At 46.8% G+C, this 20,155-nt stretch overlaps 1 protein-coding gene across 1 annotated transcript in view; it reads right to left on the minus strand.

The window, feature by feature from the left end:
- Positions 1-1,880: 1,880 nt before the first annotated feature.
- TOP1 (DNA topoisomerase I) overlaps positions 1,881-20,155 on the minus strand; it is a 65,550-nt gene continuing 47,275 nt past the window's right edge. The window contains exons 9-21 of the mRNA XM_027645962.1: positions 17,573-17,688; positions 14,250-14,371; positions 13,454-13,576; positions 11,867-12,054; positions 11,086-11,230; positions 9,892-10,035; positions 8,681-8,866; positions 7,013-7,081; positions 6,311-6,425; positions 5,470-5,597; positions 4,305-4,399; positions 3,442-3,591; positions 1,881-3,289 (exon numbers count right to left, since the gene is read on the minus strand). Of these exons, the coding sequence (XP_027501763.1) occupies positions 3,187-3,289; positions 3,442-3,591; positions 4,305-4,399; positions 5,470-5,597; positions 6,311-6,425; positions 7,013-7,081; positions 8,681-8,866; positions 9,892-10,035; positions 11,086-11,230; positions 11,867-12,054; positions 13,454-13,576; positions 14,250-14,371; positions 17,573-17,688 (1,684 nt within the window). The 3' untranslated portion in view covers positions 1,881-3,186. The remainder of the gene's footprint in view (positions 3,290-3,441; positions 3,592-4,304; positions 4,400-5,469; positions 5,598-6,310; positions 6,426-7,012; positions 7,082-8,680; positions 8,867-9,891; positions 10,036-11,085; positions 11,231-11,866; positions 12,055-13,453; positions 13,577-14,249; positions 14,372-17,572; positions 17,689-20,155) is intronic.

The following is a 20,155-nucleotide window of genomic DNA, read 5'->3' on the forward strand; positions in this document are numbered from 1 at the left end:
GGCCGGGCTGGTGTTGGCAGACGCAGAGCAGTGTTTAGCCGGGGATGGAAAGCAGACCCGCCTGGGGCTGTGGAGCTGCTGCGGATGCTGGCACGGAGCCCGCCCCGTGCACGCTCTCCGAGGAGCTGCTGGGCAAAGCTGTGCCCGCAGGCAGGGTTGCCTCCCCCCACACCCTCCTGCCCCTCACAGGCACTGCAAGATCCCTCTGGATTACAACTGGCACCTGATGGGAAACCCACCGCAGCTCCAGGTTCCCTGGCCCCGCTCCCTCACGTTGCACGAGGAGCACAGGCTTTTTTAATATCCCGAATTCACCTGGTTTCAATTTCCAACCCTGGAATCCTGTAAGATTTCAAGGGGGATGGGGCTGCATCCTGCAGGGTTTGCAGCCTCTCCTTGGCTGTCAGGGCCTGTCCATGGGCTCACAATGCACAAGATCCAGTTTCAACCCACATTTTCAACCCTCCTCTGGCCACGTCACCACTGCCTCAGTTTCCCTGGCTGCCAGACACAAGCCTTGTCGTGGGGCAGGAAAACAGGACTGGTGTGGTGGCACCGGGGCAGGCGAGGACGAGCACTGCAGCGCTGGGATCAAAACGGGATGTGGCACATCCATGGCCATTTCCCTGTTTGCACAGTGAGTCAGTGGGGTCTGGGAATTGTCCATGGAAAGTGTGGGGTGTGTGGTCCTCACCCTGCTGTGCCACAGGCAAAACCACAGATTAAACCCTCCTGGGGTCCCTGCCCGGGACAGAGCCAGCAGGGGATGAGTGCCTGTGCTCCCGGTGCCCGCAGGGAGCCGGGCACATTTCCAAGGGCTGCTTTTGCACCAACATACTTTTCCTTGCTGACAGGGAGAGGCACAGCACGCTCCAGCTGGGACATCAGGCTGGCCTCACACCTCCAGGCCTGGCCAGGGCACTCTGCCACGCCCAGGGAGAAAGCGGATCTGCCAGCAGTGATGCTGGGGTGGGAGATCCCTTCTGTGAGAGCACATCCCTTCCCACTCCATTCAACATTTCCCTGCTCAGCAGTGCACGGTATGGGAATTTAATTCGGCCAGGTCTGACTGAGGCTGTATAAATAGAAAGGATATTTTTACAGGCTGCATTGTTCCAGGCACGGGCAGGTCGGGAGCACAATGAGCCCCTTTCCCTCTCTGCTGGCATTTTCTCGGCTGCACCTTGGAAAGGCCCCAGAGAGTAAATGGTGCTGCTGCCAAACGCGAGTTTGTGCAGCCACAACAAAGCGCCTCAAAGATCGCAGCGGGCAGCAGGAAGCCCGGCTCGGGGCTGGCTGCCCAGAGGCTCCTCAGCTGGCTCAGCCACCCTCGGGGCTTTGGGAGCCCACCCCCAGCACTGGGGTCACCGGGAGGTCCTTGTGGAGGAGCCAGGGATCTGCTCCAGGATCCTAAAGGACACCAGGCCTGGGCTGCTGTCAATGCCAAGGACATGGAATCATCCCTCAGCCTCGCTGTCCACATCCTTGCCCAGCCTCCTGCCCTTCCCAGCCACATGCCTCACTGAGGATCTGGCTACAGGAGCACACAGCCGACCACAGAGCCCCTGTGACGCATCACAGGCAGCAGTGAGAGCTACCTGAGAAACAAGGGCAGCTTTGGCAGCTGTGGAAAGCATCATCCCTTCCCAGAGCCACGGCCAGGTGATGCCTTTCAGACCCCTGGCATCATAAACCCACACTGTTCAACAAAACCCTGATGAATACACAACTCCTAGGTCACTCCAAACACACCTGGCCCTTGCCCTGGCCTCAGCATCCTCTGCTGCACAAGGTTTCCAGCCCATCACCTCCTCCAGCACAGCAGCCACGGGGACCTCACAGCCCAGGGCCAGAGGTGAAAGAACACACAGACACCAACACTCAGTTAAGTTGTAGGAATTTATTTTAAATAACCTACAGTTGATTAAAAGGGAATTCATGATAAAAATAGAAGATACTTGTTGAGGAAAGGCTGCAGGAAATGGTCTTGCACACACACTAAGCTAACAATGCCTCTAAGACTAATGATTATAGCAAAAAAAGGTTTCACATTAAAATTCTGCCTTTTTAAATTTTTTAAAATTTTTTTACACAATTACAAAAGAAAAAAATAAAAGCCCTAAAATCTTGATTATTTTCCTTTTTTGGACCAATGCTCATTTCCCTCGAAATTCATTGACCTGTGAAACTTCTTTTTACACAATAAAATCTTTCAAGTAAAAGAGGGGAGTGGGGCTTAGAAAAAAAGGGGGGAAAAAGGTAAAACAGTCTGACAAACCTAAAAAGTAGATAATTCTGGAAGTGTACAGAGCATGTTCAGAACAAAGGGTGATGGGAATGTCATTTGTTTCCAATTTCACTTGTCCTCAAATTCCACACACATCTCCCCATCACACGGCCCCCTCCCCCCACCCACTCCCCAAATCTACACGATCTTTAAGATCAAGAAAGAAAGAAAACTGTTTAAATATTTTAAAATAATTAAAAGAAATAAAAATTCACATTTAAAAAAAGGAACACTCAAGTCAGGAGGCCGATTTCCCATCACAATTTGCTCTGAACAAATGCGGTGGATATTTGTAATTCATGTTCCAATGCCACGACTGTTTCAAGTGACAAATTGAAAAAGATCTGGGTATTTCCATGACTATAGTGACAGCTGTAACAGGTGCGTTGGGTTCCTTAAATTTTGTTTATTTGTTAAATTCTGAAATGGGGCGGGAGGGGGAGGGGAAGGGCAGGGGTTAAGGAGTCCATTTTCTATTAAAATATAGAAGTTATTGCAAAACCCTAACTGTAAAAACGCACCAATATAATTGGATTTTGTATACAGTAGCTAAAGATTCCCACGCTCTCAGTGTGATGGTGAATTTGCCTGGCGGAAGGTTGACAAATCCCCCATCCACTTGCCCTGCCTCAAGAGAAAAACCACACAAACCAGACAGCTAGAATTTGGATCTCTGAAACATTTTTAAATAAGTTGTCCATAGGACAACTGGCTCAGCTCCTTTAGGATATTTCCAGGTTATGCTTTCTGCAAGATGTTGGCTGTGTTATCTGATGCTCACTTGCCCCTTTCCTCCCCCTTCCCCAGCATCCAAGGACAAGTAAGGCTCACAGTTTATCAATCTCCCTAAAAACCAGGCTACTCCCTTTTCCCATAAAATTCAGCTCAATAAAAACAGGTTAAAACTCATAGTCTTCCTCTGCCATGTCGATAGCCCAGGCAAATTTCTCTCGTTGGGTTTTGTTATAAATCTTCTCTATAGGAATTCCCCACTTCTTACACCTGCAGGAGAGGAGATGCTGTTAGAGCTGGAGATGGAAGGGAAGGCCAGAGACACTGCCCTTGGCCACAGCCCTCCCCTGCCACGGGGGGGGACATGACAGAGGTGAAGGGGTGGAGGGGATCACCCCAGCACAGCCCAGGCAGGTGCTTACCAAGCAACAGAGATCCTGGGGTCCAGATAGTTGAGTTTGGAGGTGCCCAAAGCGATCTGCTTGTTCTCCTCCCTGTCTGTAGCCTGAACCTCCAGCTTCATCAGTTGCTCCTCAATCCTCTGCACTGCTTTCTTCTTGCTCTCCACCGTCCTGGGGTGGGAAAGAACAAATCATTGAACTCCTAATGCCCTGCCAGCACTGTGAGAACCCAAAGGGACTCTGCTCAAGGTAAGCAATGCCACCAGCCACACAGGGCAGCCGTGTCAGCACAGATGGTGACACAAAACACTCAGCACATGCAATTAAGAACTGACATTTTCGAAGAGGTAGAGCAGGAATCTTAAGCAGCAGTTTTGTTTTAAAAGGTTGGAAGCAACAGCCTGAACTGTTCTGATGCTACACCCACTCCCAAGGCAGCCCATCTATCCCTCAGGAACAGTCACGCTGTGATCCTGCTTTCAGAGCTCCCATAACTCAGCACCCCTGGGGCTGCTCTGCAGAGCCCACACGGAGCCCGAGCACATCGTCTGCTCTGTGGGCTTCCCACGGGGAGAGAGGAACTCGGGGAGGTGCCTGTGCATTAACTGTGTAACTCCTGGCTCCCCAGCCAGGCAGCAGCACTGCACAGGGTCACTGGGCAGCTCTGGGGTGGGTGAGCTCTGCTGGGGCTCAGCTTGGAGGGCTGGGCACGAGTGACCACGGCAGGACCCGCAGCGTCAGACTAGCCCCTGGGTGGCCATTTCTTCATGCACAGAAGAAAGAGGGGAAAAGATGGCCTTCCCAAATCACAGGCCAGGAAAATGGAATGCAGGGAGAAGGATCCCTTCTGGGAGCATTGCAAAGCCCAGGAACACCAGCCTTACTTTTTAGATTTCTCATCCCTCCGGACCTTGGCATCAGCTTTGGCGCTTTTCAGTTCCCTCCTGGCATCAGCTAATTGCTCCTTCTTGGCATCAATCTAGGAGAGGCAAAACCAGACAGCAGCACTGTGAACAAGCTGCTGACAGCTGTGGCAGACACCCCTGGGCAGTGTGACCAGGGAGTGAGTTTGTGACTGTGTTCAGAATGCACCAGGAGTCAGACCCAGCCCTGCAGGACAGCGAGGCCGTTGGCCCTTCACTGCTGCACAGCCCAGTGTGGGGAGAGATCCCACAGGGCCCCACTCACTGCCCAAGACAAGGTGGTGCTGGGAGCTTTCTAATACAGCTACAACCAAGCAGGCAAAGGAATTGGCTTGGTCTGGCCTGGCCAACAGCCCCTCCAGGCAGCTTGTCTGCCTTCACTGTATCCTGCCAGTACCTCTCATGGAAACACAGAAGGACGATCCCTGTTCCCTCAGCAGGAATCAGCCCCAAATCCTACACACTGGAAGGTGTTAAGGCTTCAGGCAGTTCTTCCCCAGTAAGTTTAGGATTCAGGGAGATTTAGCATTTTGCAGCCCCTGTTCAACCATTCCCCAAGCTCTAGGATCTAGGGGGGAGGCAGCCAGGTTAGGTGTTATGGAAGCAGGGGACACTGCAGTGCCAAACCAGAACTCCTTATTGTGAAGGTTATTCTAAAGCCAGACCAGGAACAGACCTAACCCCTTTGGACCTCATGGCCTTCACCAGAAACAATCTGCAAAGGAAGAGGTCAAGTCAGAGGGGCATAATGTACTATGTGCACACTGACAGCGGCCTGAGATTCACACAACAGGGGTGGATGTCCACAGCAGGTTCTTTAGGGGACACAGATCAGAGCTAGAGCTGCTGCTTCGGAGTTTCAATGGCAGCAGAACACACAGCTGTGGGATGAAGGGCAGAAAAAAGGTCTGATCTTGTTCTTTACAAATAAAAGACAACTCACACAGTCCCTTCCAGCTCACTGTTCCTCTCCAAGCAGGCCCATCTCTGATGCAGCACTACCCAAATCCTGATAGGGAAAAGCAGGCTCTGCTTCCATTTCACCCCAAGTGAAAGGAATCCTAACTCCCAAGACACAGGACTTGGAGCCCTGCCCCGAGCCCAGAGCTGGGCAGGGGGGAGGTACCTTGCTCTGCAGGTTCATCATGGACTTCTCGAAGGTTTTGGGCGGAGCTCTCTGGTGGTTGCACAGGATGGCCACCGCTCTGTTGGCACGGTTATAGGAGAGGATCTTCGCTGGGATGTTGTCGTCCGCTGGCAAGGACAGTAAAGAGGTGAATGTGGGGGCTCTGCAGGGTGTGCAGCCCCAGCCCCTGCCCCACTGCCTGCAGAACCGACCCGACCCTCCCCTGCCACGGGCCAGGCTCAACACCACGCTCCAATTACATCCCAGGAGCCCAACCCCATCCATCCCAGGCCCAAACTCCTTCTGGCAGGTTCTTTATTCATCGCCATTGACACCATCTGTCAGCTCAAGAGAGGGGAAGCACGGCCATGCTCAGAGCAGGGACAGCAGGTCCATACTGCCCAGGACACCACTGGGCTTCATAATCCAATGTGCCCACTTTGTAAAGCTGCAAAGTGCAAGCCAGCAGTGCTTACAGGGGTTGTGAATGAGAAGCCAAGAAACATGGGGCTGTTACAGATGCATCTGCCTTGCCTGTCATCTACAGCCCCTTACACTTCACAGAAAGCAAACAGATTTGGTAAGGGACAGGCATAACCTAGCAGGAACACCCTGGTGTGCTCACAAGTCTTCCCTGCCCCAGTGATGGGCTGCTCAGCTACCCCAAAAGACTATGTGGTAGCAGATTTTTGGTCAGACCTCAGCTGGGTCCCAGCTGCACTGGGAGAAGTGCAATGAGGAAGTGGTGAACAGATATATGACTTGTGGCCCAGGCAAGGAAGCCAGGTCTGTATTGCAGGGTAAGATCTGTTCCCCTCACAGTTTCAGGGACAAGACTTACGGTTAGTGAGCTCCTTGAGCTGCTGCTGTAGTGTGATGGAGGCGTTGTAAGTACGGAATACCTTGGCTGTCAGACCCTCCATAAGGTCTTGAAGGTGTTTATTTAAGATACTGGTCTAAAGAAGCAGAAAGGAGATGAGAGTCAGCACCAGAATTGACCACAGCCTTTGTAAAATCTCTGGACCCACAGCTCACGACTGGAGCCTGCTGTGCTCAGACCTGACCACAACAGAATAGCCACAACATTACTGAAACCACAGGAAAAGTGAACAAAGAACCAACAAGTATTAGATTGGTAACAAGTACCACAAGTGGCCAAAAAAGATTTCTTTGGTGTGGAAGCCTTGGTTTCCAGTAACTCTAAATGTGCCTGAACCACCACAGTGCTCCCAGAGAGCCAAGTGTGCAGATGGGGATGGCATCCGAAAATCTGTCACTTCACACATTCATCATCTCTGAACCCTGAAAAAACCCCCCCAGGTCAGAGCCAGGCTCACCAGGACCAAGGCCCGTTGCTTTGGGAACCTGTGGGCACAGTGGACAATAGAGACACCAGACTGAGACAGTCTCTCATTGCTTTTAGGCTGCTCTGGAAGAAAACTTCCACTGAAACCACTGCTGGAACAGAGCAGCTGTTACTGCCTGGGGCAGAGTGAGCCTGTTCATGGTGCTCCAACCCCCTCCCCATGAACTGTGTGCTTACATTGAGGCGGTCAAAGAGGTCGTCCTCAGGCTGCTTGTTCTCCATGAACAGCTGAAGATTCTTAAACACCTGCAGGAAAAGAAAACCAGGAACTTCAGGCACACAGAGTGTGCTGGGCAGCAGTAAGATGTATGGAAGCAATACTGCCAGGGAGCCAGCTAAACTGTTTTCAGGGCACAGTGATGATACTGGATGTTACTTCCCAGCAGGCAAAACCCACCTGTCAGTGCAATGCTTGTGTCACAGGTTCCTCCCCAGCACGGGAGTCCTGAGGATTCAATGCCCTTATCCTCCTCCTTTAGATCAAAACTGCAGGAGACCTGACTCTGCTCTGGTTGAGCTGCCTAACAGAGAGAGAGACCCCCAGAGAAAGAAAAGCTACTGCCTTTTCCTTACTCTCCATCTTTACTCCAGCCAAAGAGACCCCATGGCCATTTCCCATGGAGTCCAGCTATCAGAAACCAACCCTTCTCATTGCTGCATTGTCTCACACAGTTTCATCCCAAACAAGTCTCGCTGGGGTAGGGAGAATAATCAAAGCATCTTCAGTTATAAAAGAGACCACAAATCCCAGCTCTGCACGCTCCAAATCCCCAGCTTCTCAACAACACACGTTCTTCTACAGACACCCAATATACAAAGATTTCTAGTTCCACAATAATCAATTCTCCATTGTAAGCATTGAGGAGACATCACGAGATGCCAACACCAATAAATTTAAATAGAAAAAATTGTTTTTTCTTTAAACAAGGAAGTAAGAATTCCAGCACATTAATTTCTAGAGGAGCTGTAGTTTGATTTTTTCAGTTGTTTTGCTCCTCAAGAGCCCAACACTTACTGCTGACTGTTGTTAAAATTACCACAAGCATTACACATGGGGCATCTAATACACTGTGCTCATTGCAGAGCTGTGGGCCAGATGCAGAGCTGTTACACTCACAGAAATAAAAGTCTTTTTGGATAGTTATCTCCAGGTTCACACTGCTGGATGGGGATTTATTCTGGAATGAGGCCAAGCTCACAGCAAATACGAAACTGGTGGATGACAAAGAGATGAAAGAACTGACATGGTATAAGAAGTAAGTCCTGGCTGGTAGATACCCAGATTCAGAGGCCAGAGGTACCAGTGCACCCACTCCATAGGCTCTGGAGCACCCGAGATCAAGACCTACCTCCCTGAGGGCTCAGCTCCAACATGAACCCAACCACTGAGACAGAGAAATGTGTATCATCGAGGCCCAAGGCAAACTGCTGCTCTGAGTGCTGGTACATGGTATTTCAGAACCTGTTATTATATTATATATTGTATATATATTATATATATTTTATATTATATGGGCCTACAACTCTACCATCTCCAGGGGACAAAACCAACTCTGCTGACCAGAATGGGACCCAAGAAACTCTTCTAACAGGGCTGGCACAGTCATGTTATGCCAACTCTTCACACTGAGACCAGAGGGAAGAGCAGTAAGATGTTCAAACATCTCAGCTGCTGGGCTGTGTCACCTTCCACAGCCCTCACAATAAAGAGGTGTAACACTAACGGACTTATTTTCTGGCTGGGTATCTGACCAGGGACAAAGCGACCTGTTACTGGCATCAAAACTGTGCTGGCCACACTTGTGTGCAGCTGAGGCTGTGGAGGTGCTTGTGGAGGTGCCTCACCCTCTTCTCCACAGGGACTTTGTTGTAGTATCGGATGGAGTCTTTTCCGAGGAAGTCGAACTCAACCACGTATTCCTGCCCATCCAGCTCAGGATGCAGCTTGATGTGTTCTACTCTCAAAGAGCAGCAGCCCACGGTGTCAGCTGTCTCTCCTTCTTCTTTTTCATTACCAGCTCTCAGGGCAAGCTACATCGATGTCAAGACAAGAGAGGTTAAGGAATTCAAACCATCCCCAGAACACAGATGCTGCAAACTTTCAGACTCTGGCCTAGAATCAGCAGCGTCCAGAGGAGAAAATCTCCTTTCTTAAAGAGTTCAAGCCAAGATGTTTTACCAACTTTTGCTCATTAAGGAATTCAAACTGCGAGACAGTTCTGACTAATGGAAATTCATTTCAGAAAGTATAGTATTTTTTAAAAATCAAATTGACTTCCATGAGAACTCTGCTTGAGACAAATCATACAGTTGAGTTCTTCATCTTCTGTGAACCTACTTATTCACTGCACACTAAATATACTTCAAATAGCATATAGGTTATGTAAATTATCTCGAGGCTACACTTGGCTGTGTAAAAACATGTATTTTAACAGGACTGGCTAAACCCATTTCTAATTTTTGGAAAAAAAAAATCTTCAGTGTTCACACAAAACCACAATTATTCACATCAGAGCTCCCTGGTTTACATCAAACCATTTTGAACAAAACCTGTTAATTTAGTTGGTCAAGACACCATATGCTACCAGGGAACAGCTCTCTGGGAACCGATTGTATGTTGCTTTAAATGCATCAACACAACTGCAGTTTTCTTTACGTTGTGGTGAAAAACTCAGCATAATTACAAAACCTCACAACTGCAACCTCCTACTGAAGAGGTGACAAACCAGCAGAAATTCCCAGCAAGAAAACTGAAACAGCTGGAGACAAAAGGCCCACACAAACTTCCCAGTAATCCAACTGGGCGATTCTGGAACCAGGCTGTGAATTTGGCCTGAACTAAACAATGCTGCCTGAAATAGCCCCGTTCAGCACAATGGGTTATTGCTCTGGATTCCAGGTACTGGGAAGGAAAAGGAGACGGGAGCCTGCCCTCCAGGAAGTCTCAGGATACCTTAGTAACTGGGCTCAATCCTGCCTTGGAGACAAGCACACAGCATTCCCAAGTAGTCCCAGGAGGACAGGAAAGGCCGGGCAGTGCTGGGGAACAGCCTCACCTTGTCAATGAAGTACAGTGCCACCGCCCGCTGCCGCACTTTCATCTCTTTGGATTTCCAGTCTTCTCGGTACTGATTTCGGATTTTATCTACACACTTCTTCAACCTCCGGGCTGTCTCGTACTTCTGCCAGTCCTTCTCACCCTGCAGGGAGCGTTGGAGCAGAGTCAGCTCGGGAGAGCAGGCAAAGCAGCAGTCCCAGTCTGCACCTCCAGGCTCTGCAAGCCCGTGTGTGCAGACGGTCTCACTGCACAGAGCAGGGAGCTGGTGCTGCTGAGCAGCTCAGCTTCACACTGTGCTGCCACACAGCTGTAGGTCATTCAGACTGCCATGATATTAAATGCTTCCACGGAAGCAACTGCAGACACACAAAAGATATGTCTTCCCTGCCTCTCAACATATAAATGGTTTCCTCTGCTTTATTCAGATGACACTTATGTTCCTTCAGCTGTGTAATTAAACACCCATAGAAGGTAAAAGCAACATCAACAGTTCAGAATCGTTATTATATATTCAAGCCATGGCAAAAAGAGGGCAGGAATTCACAAGGAACAGAGATTCTTCCCCCTCCTCCCCCCACCCCATACTTGAAGGACAAACTCCTTGTTTCCAATCCAGGAAAAAAATCTCTTGAAAAAGACTTGATGAGAAGAGCTGAAATCCTTGCTTTTACGGACTTGTTATTTGTTATGGGCTGGTTATTTGCTCTCACAGCAGGTTTTGTTTTCCTTCAGTCAGGAGCTCCTTACCAGCCTTCTCAGCCAGGAGCCTGGTCAGGTTTTTAATTTTACAACCAACCAATTAACAACCCATGGTTATAACTTCACTACATGAACAGGCAGGGGAAGTTAAGGCCAAAAGTAGGTAAAATATCCACCAGAGCAAGTCTGTTCTTGGATAAATTGCTTCCTTTTAGGTTTACACTGGTTAAAGCATTCCTTCTAGGAATGACAGAGTAATGCTTTGCAAGAGACATTTTCCAGATTTCACCTGCTCTGTTGGGCAGTAACTGTATTTCTCTTTGTGAGAAGGAACAGAAGCACAGAAGCTTTCCTTATGTATTTCCATCACTGTAGGATGACACAGCAAGGCAGCTTTACCTCCAGTCTCTCTCCTAACCCAGAGCTACATTTGCTTCTTGGAGATATGACCGAGAAGATTGTTTTGGCTTTTTATTTTTAACTAGATCTTTACCTTAATTCTCGAGCTAGGGTTCAACATGATGTATTTGATAGAGCCTTGGATGTTCTCAGTCCATGACACCAGCCAGGTAACCTTGTTATCATGCCGGACCTCCTTCCATTTGTGTCCTGGTGGAGGGGCAGGGATCTTGGAATCCCTACAGAGAATTAGAAAACAGAAAATAAAAACTTTTTAAAGCGACTCCCACCAGCATCAAAACAGAAAAAGAATAGCATCACACAAAGAAAGCGCAGGGAAAGAAACTGAGGCAATGTAAGTACATATTTCCACCACCAGGAAACCAAGTGAATCAAAACAAACTACAAAAGATCAGGAATGTAACTGCTACCAACATGTACCTGCTGAAGAATTATACTAGAGGTGGGACCCACTTTGCTAGGACCAGTTTTGATTTGTGCACTCATTGTGTGGACACTTACCAGGACCAGAGACTGAAGAGAAGCTCACCAAAGCTTAGCCTCCAACATCAAGGAAGACAAAGTAGGGCAACCTATCTAGAAGAAAATTAATTTCTGGAAATACTAGCAGGAAAGACAGCTTAAGCAGATGTAGGTTGTGGGCGTGAGGAAGAAAATATGTTGACAAAGTTCTACGTGAAACCCATGATTGCCTTGCTCAGCCTTTGCTTGTATCACTCAGTTTCTTATCCATATAAGAACAAATAAGCAGCATCCCTATTTCTGCCTGCTTGAGTATCAACCTACATAGGGCTTTAAACATTAGCTCTCCTATCTAGGAAGCACAGCTGAGGTGTGAAGCCCCCAGTGCTCACTTGCTGCAGTTGATGATGATGTCCTCTGGCATGATGCGTCTCTTCAACATGCCCATCTTGGGGTGGTTCCCACGACCTCGGAAGAGACCTGGGGGTTCAATCTTGAAGTTGGCAATCCTCTCCTTGTGGTTGTCCATCACACAGTAACCATATTCCTTCAGTAGCCGCTCGTTCTCCTCTTTGATTTTCTGGAAAAAGCCAAAAGCAAAGGTAAGGCACACACAGCATCATACACACTTTTAAATGCCAAAACTTAAAGGATTTCTATAGTTGCACTGCAGTAATGGTGGAGACCCAACCCAAAACCAGATCCCCATCATGGCAAGTGTACCAGACTGGCCACAGAGCAGCAGAGTGGCCAGAAAAGCATTAATAAAATGCAAGCAATACAAACAAATGGAAAAAGAGAAAGAACACGTGAAAACTCACTGAAAACTCATATTTAAGGGAAACAGATGAGTGCTGGTGAAGGCAACTAGAATTCTGCCACAACAGAGGCATGTACCTCTACCCACATAGCACAGCTACAGGGGCAGCCCCAGCACAGTACTGTTGCTTTATATTCTATATTGAGCATTTGGCATCCACCAGACTTCACATCTTGCTGTTTATGTATAAAAACTGTGTGTATAAAAGACTTCTGTGTTTGAACTGTGCATTGGAAAGCAGGCAAAGGAATGTCTCCAGGCTGCTGCATGTCAAGCCTGTGTCAGCAAATGGTCTCATGAGCAGAACACAGTCTCCTAAGAAAGAATGTGCTGAGATTTCACTGCATACTTCTGTGCCTGAACTCTAATTATACAGAAGGAAAAATAAAAACATTACAGCCCAAAATAAAACATCTGACCCATAGACAGCACTGCTGCGCCAGCTCAGAAACCAACAGAAAAAGCCACTTCTGCTTCATTGTAAGAGGGCTAACCCACATTTATCAAATGCAAAAAGCAGTAAGACATGGGCTCTCTATTCTGGTGGGACTCCTCCAATCCCAAAGGCCGTAATTCCAAGCTACCAGGGCTCTCATTCAAAGGAAAATTACTAGAGTGTCACAAAAGATAATATTCTCTCCCTACAAGCCACTATAGCCATGCTACTGGATAATAAAGTTCATTTTTTGTTAAAAACTCCCAGCGTTAACTGATGTTTAAGATTTCTTCTCTCATTTTATTCACTACTGGCATTACTGCATTTCTTCCACCATCCTTATCTATCCTTAACTGAGTATCCACTGCTCATTATTGTCCAGGGACCAATGAACCCACGGAGGCAGCAGCTCTGCTTCTCATTATTTACTTAAGCAGTTACTTAACTTTACTTAAGCAGTTACTTACTTAACTTTATTTACCTAAGCAGGATCAGCCCTATCAGTATATCATTTCAAGTCAGGATGAGGATTCAGCTGTAAACACAGTGCTCTGCTCCATCTGAGGTGCACAGCACAGACTCCTACAGTTAACACAAAAGTAATAACCTGAAAGCAAGTGAGAACACTGACGTATGAAAGCAAGGCAGGCAGAGGAATGATTACACCAAGATGTTTACAAGCCAGCTAAGGATCACGAAGTCTCCTAGAATTCCCTCTGGTACCTGTTTCTCCTCCTTGGACATCTGTTTCCTAGCTTCTGTCTGAGCTTTGAAATACTGGCTCATGTGGGTGAAATCACACTTGCTGAGGCTGGTGATAGTGCTCTTCTCTTCAGAGGTCATTTCCTTGCAGAAAGAAAGCAGTGCTATAAGTTTTCATACACAGTGAGTTCTGCACAGCTCACCCTGCCCCAGGCAGCTCAAACAGGACCAACAGACAAGTTCTCACAGTAACCCCCCGAGAACCCCCAAATTCTTGCACAGGCTCACTCCAGCTGAGGTCAAAGAGGAAAGGGCAAGAAGCAGAGCCTATGGAGCCTCCGGAAGTGCTGGGCAATGCTGGACCACTTTCCAAATCTCTCTTACATCCAGCAGGCTGGGACTGCTGAGGGAGAAAAATCCAGAAACCCAGTCAGGAAAATGGCATCAACCTGATCCACAGGTTTGCTCTTATGGCAGATGACTGAGCTGAAGTCCTGAGTTTTAGGTCTTTGGAAGGTGTTTCCTTCTAATATTAAGCTGGCTCTTCCACAGGGCACATAACAGTCAGATCAGCTACCCCCCATCATGCTACCACAGACATATTTGGTTGGGAGAAGCTGACTTTGTTGGTTTAGGAAGGTATTTATGATAGGTGAAACTACAGGATAAACTACAGGACTTCACAGCTAAGATCTGAAGCAGCTTTTAGTTGCCTCAAGACAACTTTCATGAGCATGGAACAGCAGCCCCTTTTCACTGCCCAGTGCTGAGGAGACTTGGCCATGCCCACAGCCACTGCAGCCAGGAACATGCATACCTTCCTCCAGTCCTTGAAAAAGTTTTTCCTGAAGATCTCCTTTGTAGTGTACTCATGATCAAGCATTTTTGCAAAGAATGTGGCAACTTCTTCTGCTTTGGTACTCAGCTTCATGACTTTACCTACAAAGAAAGGTTTTCTTTTTAAAGAAAATGGTAAACAGGAATCAAAGCCAGAAAGAGGCCACAGTAACTAACTTAAAGGATTATATTTTTACCACAGAGAAGTTTTTCTTAAAAATGTTACATAATACAGCAAATTGAATGGATGAAGGAAACAGAAGAGCACAACTGCTTGACTTTCATCACAAACATTTTGAAAAAAGTTTCCTCTGGAATCTAAACATTAAAAAAAGCAACAGCAGTCTGATGTGAGACAGGTCTGAGGTGGAGGGTAGGAAGGGGAAAAGGCCTTGCTGCAGGAAACCCTCCACTGAGCCACCTCTGTGCTGGGTACACTCCTGGGGAGACGCTGCTGTCTGAAGTCCAACAGGCAAGGGATTTTATTAAATCTCCTATTCCAGCACTCAGACACTCCACTTCAACCCACAGAGTTTCTGCCTTGGAACACCCCTTCCAGCCTTCAGCTATTTCTAGGCAGGAAGAGCCCTTCCTATAGATACCCTACAAACAGGCTGGAAAGCAATGCCAAATATTGAACTGTCCTTCATGGCAGGGAAACGTGTCAGGATGCTGCTAACTGTTCCCTCAGCTGTGGGAATGCACTCCTGCACCTCCACATCAGGCTCAAAGAGCCAGTCATTTTTAAGAAAGCCTGAGCTGTCGGGGAATGGAGGGGTCACATTCCAGCTCCTCTGCACGACTGCAGCACAAAATGAAACTGCTGCAAGGGAAGAGCAAAACACAGGGGAAAAGAGGCTGCTGCAACATCCAGGCTGCGGCTCCGACATCCAACGTTCCCACTGAGCATCTTTTTGTCCAGATTTCATTCCTGATGAAACATGGGGTGTCAGGGATCCCTGTGAAGGGTTTTGCATGCAGCTCACATCTCCAGTTAGTTGCAAGAAATATTCAAAGTTCCACTGGGCTGGCAGGCAGTCAATACCTGGGGATTTTTTAACAACCGTTTTACTGCATAAAAGTGAGCACAAGAAAATGTTCAGTCTATGCTCCTGGAAAAAAAACACCATGCTTTTGATTTACTACATATTTTCAAGAGTTGTATCATCTCCAAAATTAAAGCATGAGAGTCAGCTAGAAAGCCTTAAGATCTATAAACCCTCGTAAAACAGGACTTAGCAAAAGGTCCTCCCAATGATCTGAGAATATTCCACAATTAAATTAAACCAACAGTAACTCTGCCAATTTTTAAGCTGTAACCTAAAATACCACATTTGTTTGCTTATAACAGGAAATGGGGGAAGGGACAGACAGCAAGGGAAGCTGTTTTTCCAGGCTGAAATTTTAGCTTGAAAGAGGCTATCGAGTTAGTAACATGTTATGGGGCTAAAATGAATGGTATTTTTCCCAAATAGCTGAAGGCTCAGTCACCTTTATCTAATCACTTCAGAATATATTTCACTGGACTCAATGCCTCCTTTTTACAAAGGTTTGAAAAGACTCTCAGTAACACAGCTGGACATTTGAAGGAAAAAGGGATTTATTCCAGAGGCATGAATATTTAAAAAACTGCAAACCAGAGAGCAATCAGGGGTCATAACGAGCAGGAGAAACCACATGGCCATGACTGAAAAGCAACTGCCACCACCTACACTCTTGCCTTGCCCCATCTACAGAAAAATAATGCAAGTTTGAGCCACCTCTGGGCTACGAGCTTGTTAACTCACAGCACTAAAAAAAGATGGCTTTAGCATTTCAAGCTCCTTCCCCTTATCACAGGCACTAACAACAGCCCCAGCAGTCCTTCTGAGAGACAAAACCAGGCAGTGCCTCCCAGGCCAGGGACAGATTCCTCCAGTGTGAGCCCACAGCCACAGCCTCATTATTGGGCTCTATAAATCATCCTGGGATCATCCTGAAATTAGACAATGCCTTGTGAGCACAGACAGCAGCTCTCAGCAGCTGCTCTGTAAATCTAACTTCTGATTTCTTGCCTAGTTTCTCAAGGAAGACTTATGTGATGTCTTTATTTGCCAGACATCCCCTGCCCACCCCATGACTGTTGAGCTTATTGATGAATTTCTGCGATGACAAGAGGCAGAGGTTCCAAAAATCCCTGCAGAGGTTCCATGAAATAGATGGCTGGAGAGATGAGGAGCTTATTGCTGCCTGCACCAAGGGAGAGCTACAGTGCAATCTGCCCCTCCCCTTCTCTAGACAGCAGGAGAGATCATGCATTTTTCAACAGAGCAGAACAATTTCCATCTTCTTGTTAAGTTCTTATCAAACCCCAAGAAAGAAGTGTGCAGACTTCCTTGATCGCTGTGCTACTTGCTTGGAGCTGGTCTTTAATAGGCTGCAGTATGTTTATCTCCCTACAATGATGTCACCTATTCCTCTGTATTTAAAAACACTGTGTCACCTCACATGAAAACAGCACGTTGCTCCTGGAAGAGTTCCATGTGCAGATGTCCCCTTCACCAAAAATTACATTTTCATCCTTTTAAATACCTCCCACTTAATTCAATCCTGGGTTAATTTGATCCTTCATTTAACATGATCACAGGACTAAAAGGAAACACACAGGTCATCAAGTCCAGGCTCCAGCAGGCATCACATCATATAATCCCTTCCACATGAGCCTCTAACAACCAGTCAGCCCAGGATATCAGAATCCCACATCAATTAGTTCTACCACACACAGTGGTCAGGGAGTGGGACCATGACTTACACCAGAGGGCTGTGTCCTTGAGGCCAGGGGCATCCCATTCACTCCTACAAGATCCTAATCATCTGTATCAAAATTCAATTGTCTTTTATTCCGCTCATGCCACCAAACGATCATGAATTTCATCACAGATGATGGAAGCTGCAATTCTTAAGGTTAAAGAAAACAGAGCAAGCCTAAAGGTGACCAGTGATGAGGCAGCTACAATTACATACTCCACTGGTCAGACACTGCTGCTCTGAGGCATCAGACACTCACTCTGGTGAGTAACCTGAGAGATTCACCACCACAAGGGTGTGAGAACAAGTTCATCCCCGTGTCACCTCAGTGAGCAGAATGCAGCAGGCTCACTTTACTTCCACAGACTGTTCCTGTACTTTGCTGCTGAGGAGCTGCTTTTAAGCAAACCACTAAAACAAAACCACCTCCTCAGCACTCCAGTCCCCGGAAGAACGCCACGATACCCTGAGATGTTTATTTCTCTTCCTAGCAAGTGGAAACACAGATTAACTCACCATCATAATAAAACTTGACATTTTCAGGCAGAGGTTCATATGGTGGAGCAAATACAGGACCTTTGTGCTCTAGGAACTTCCATTTAATGCCTTCAGGGTAGCGCTCTTCTTCCCACCTTCAAGAGAGAAATATGAACCAATACAATTTTAAGCTCCTAATCTTCATTTTATTACTGTGTGGGTATGAGAGTATGCTAAAGAAAATCAGCAGGCAATCAGTGCTTTGCCAGGTACAGGCAAGAACAAATACTCAATGCAATGTCACCATTTAATTCCTTTTTTTTCCCCGTCCCGTTTTTTTTCAAAAAAGCACAATCATGTCCATGAACAGAACACCTTGGGTCACAGGTTATCTGATGACACCATATTCCTCACCTCCCACTTGCTCCTCTTCTTGCAAAATCACAGAGCTGAAAATGCTTAGATCTTAAGAAAATGAAGAATTTGGCCCTGTAAAGCAGCTGGGATCGTGCCAAATTAGAGTCAGCTGTGATCTAACATCAGGTCCAGGATGCCTGCTCAGCAAAGTCAAACAATTGTGGTATATTGTGCAGCTGCTTTCAGATGTGGACAATATGCCATTAAGGGCAGAGATAAAGAAACAGATGTTCATTTATGACCTAAATGAGAACAAAGCTGCTTGGACAAGAAAGACTAAAACCTGCTCTGATATTTTAAATTCACTCCAATTCTCTGGGTAAGAAAAGCACACTTGAAGAAGAACAGAGCAGCACAGAAAACTGCACATCTGCCTTAAAGGACCCTACAAAAACACTTTGCAAATGATACTTTTGGTATCACAACACAGCAAGGTGGGCACCACCAATCCCACATTCCAGCTGAACAGGGTCAGCAGTTCACCTGTAGAGAAAAGGGTCCCACCAGTATTGTCCCTCTGGCTCCCAGTTCCCTGTGCCTGAGCCACTGCCTCCACACTCCTCCCCTCCCTGCTCCTTCCACGATCACCTCAACATTACTGCTACATGCTGCTGGCATAGGATTCCCTGCTGGGAAAGGCTATTTCACCTTAGTGATCAATCAACTGGAAGACCATTAACCTGTCATAGCTTTCAGTCTCTGAATTGCCCAGACAACTTTGCTGAGCAGCCATGACAATAATAAATAAAAAAAAAAAGAGTTTAAGCTTCCATCTAATGTCAGCCCTATGGAGCAGCAGCCCCATTTCAGGTGCCACAGTAGAAGAGGGAGGATGTGCACGTACCACCTGCCTCTCAGGAGCTGTGATGCACAAATACAGATTGCTTCATCCCTACTGAGATAAAAGTCACTGCACAGAAGATAAACACTGCACGGGGACAAGAGTTTCTGCCAGAAGACACTCAAAATGCTTCTCTGGTGTCTGTACATCAGTAATTTAGGAACAGCATTGTGTGGCACACAGCAGTTGGTTACAGTCAGAAAGGTACCATCTTTGACCACAGCACTGGACGTGATGCTTTCTGACGAGAAGCACAGAAACATCTTTAACAGTGAAGTGCCCCATCCCAGCTCTCAGCACTGAACTGCATGTCAGACTTCACTCCCTGGCTGCAAAGAAGGCCTGAGTAAACTATGTTGATATAAGAAACCGATATTGACACAGATTCCAAATATTTACATTCCTAATGATTGTTGTGTTTGGGTTTTTTTTTTATTTTACTATATTTATTAATTAGAAGCTACAAATCCAAATGTTTTGTCAAACAAAGACTTAGGTTCTCCCACTCAGCAGCTCCTTTCAGCAAAATAAATCTAAAGCATCTGCCCCTCTTCCCAGTCAGCATAAGTTTATCCTCGATGACAATGAGTAATTTTATTCCAGTAAGAACAGAGTAAGGGGATCATTCACAGGAGTTACTGCTTCTCAGGTCAGGTTTGTCATTCTTGCTTTTTAAAATTTATTCCTCTGGTACTTACTTGATGAGAAATTCTGTACCTCTATCCCTTCCTGTTCTTTTATGAAGGACATGTGTAAATGGAGTACTAGAAAGGCAGTAGTTTAAACAGACAGCTGAAGCACACTGTGCCTTTTGGGAAGTCTACAAATGGGGTGGCTTCTAAGCCCCAAACTACCAAAAAGTGTGCCACAAATAGACCACAAACCATTGCCATTCCCAACTCCACCTCCCTAAACCTCATATATAAGCATTAATAAAAAAGGTAAGAGTGAGCCTCTGGAGTTCAGCCAATTTTTCATCCTCATTTGGTTTCAAACAGAAAAAGTGTAACAGCACCACTGCCCTTGTCAGCTTCTGGTTCTAAAGCAACATTCCACAAATGATTTTGTGGGAGCAAGAAGAATGCTGCTTATTAGGAAAGCTGCCTTACTGCTGAATTCAGCAACAACTGTGCTCATCACTCATAGAGGTTCCCTGACTCAATCCCATATTCCCATATCAAACCTGTCTAAAAATGCCAGGGTGGCTCAGGAAGGTAGAGCTGGGGAAGATTTTTCAAGTGGAATGAAAAGAGAAAAGATTCATAGGAAAGGACAGAATACACCTCAGGGATGTGTTATTTCAAGGAAATGCACTTGCTGTAGCACAAGGTGGGAGAAGTGCTCACGAGGGGCACTCCTGGCTC

Source organism: Corapipo altera, unplaced genomic scaffold (assembly GCF_003945725.1).
Source record: "Corapipo altera isolate COAL_440 unplaced genomic scaffold, ASM394572v1 64, whole genome shotgun sequence".
NCBI classification, from domain to species: domain Eukaryota; kingdom Metazoa; phylum Chordata; class Aves; order Passeriformes; family Pipridae; genus Corapipo; species Corapipo altera.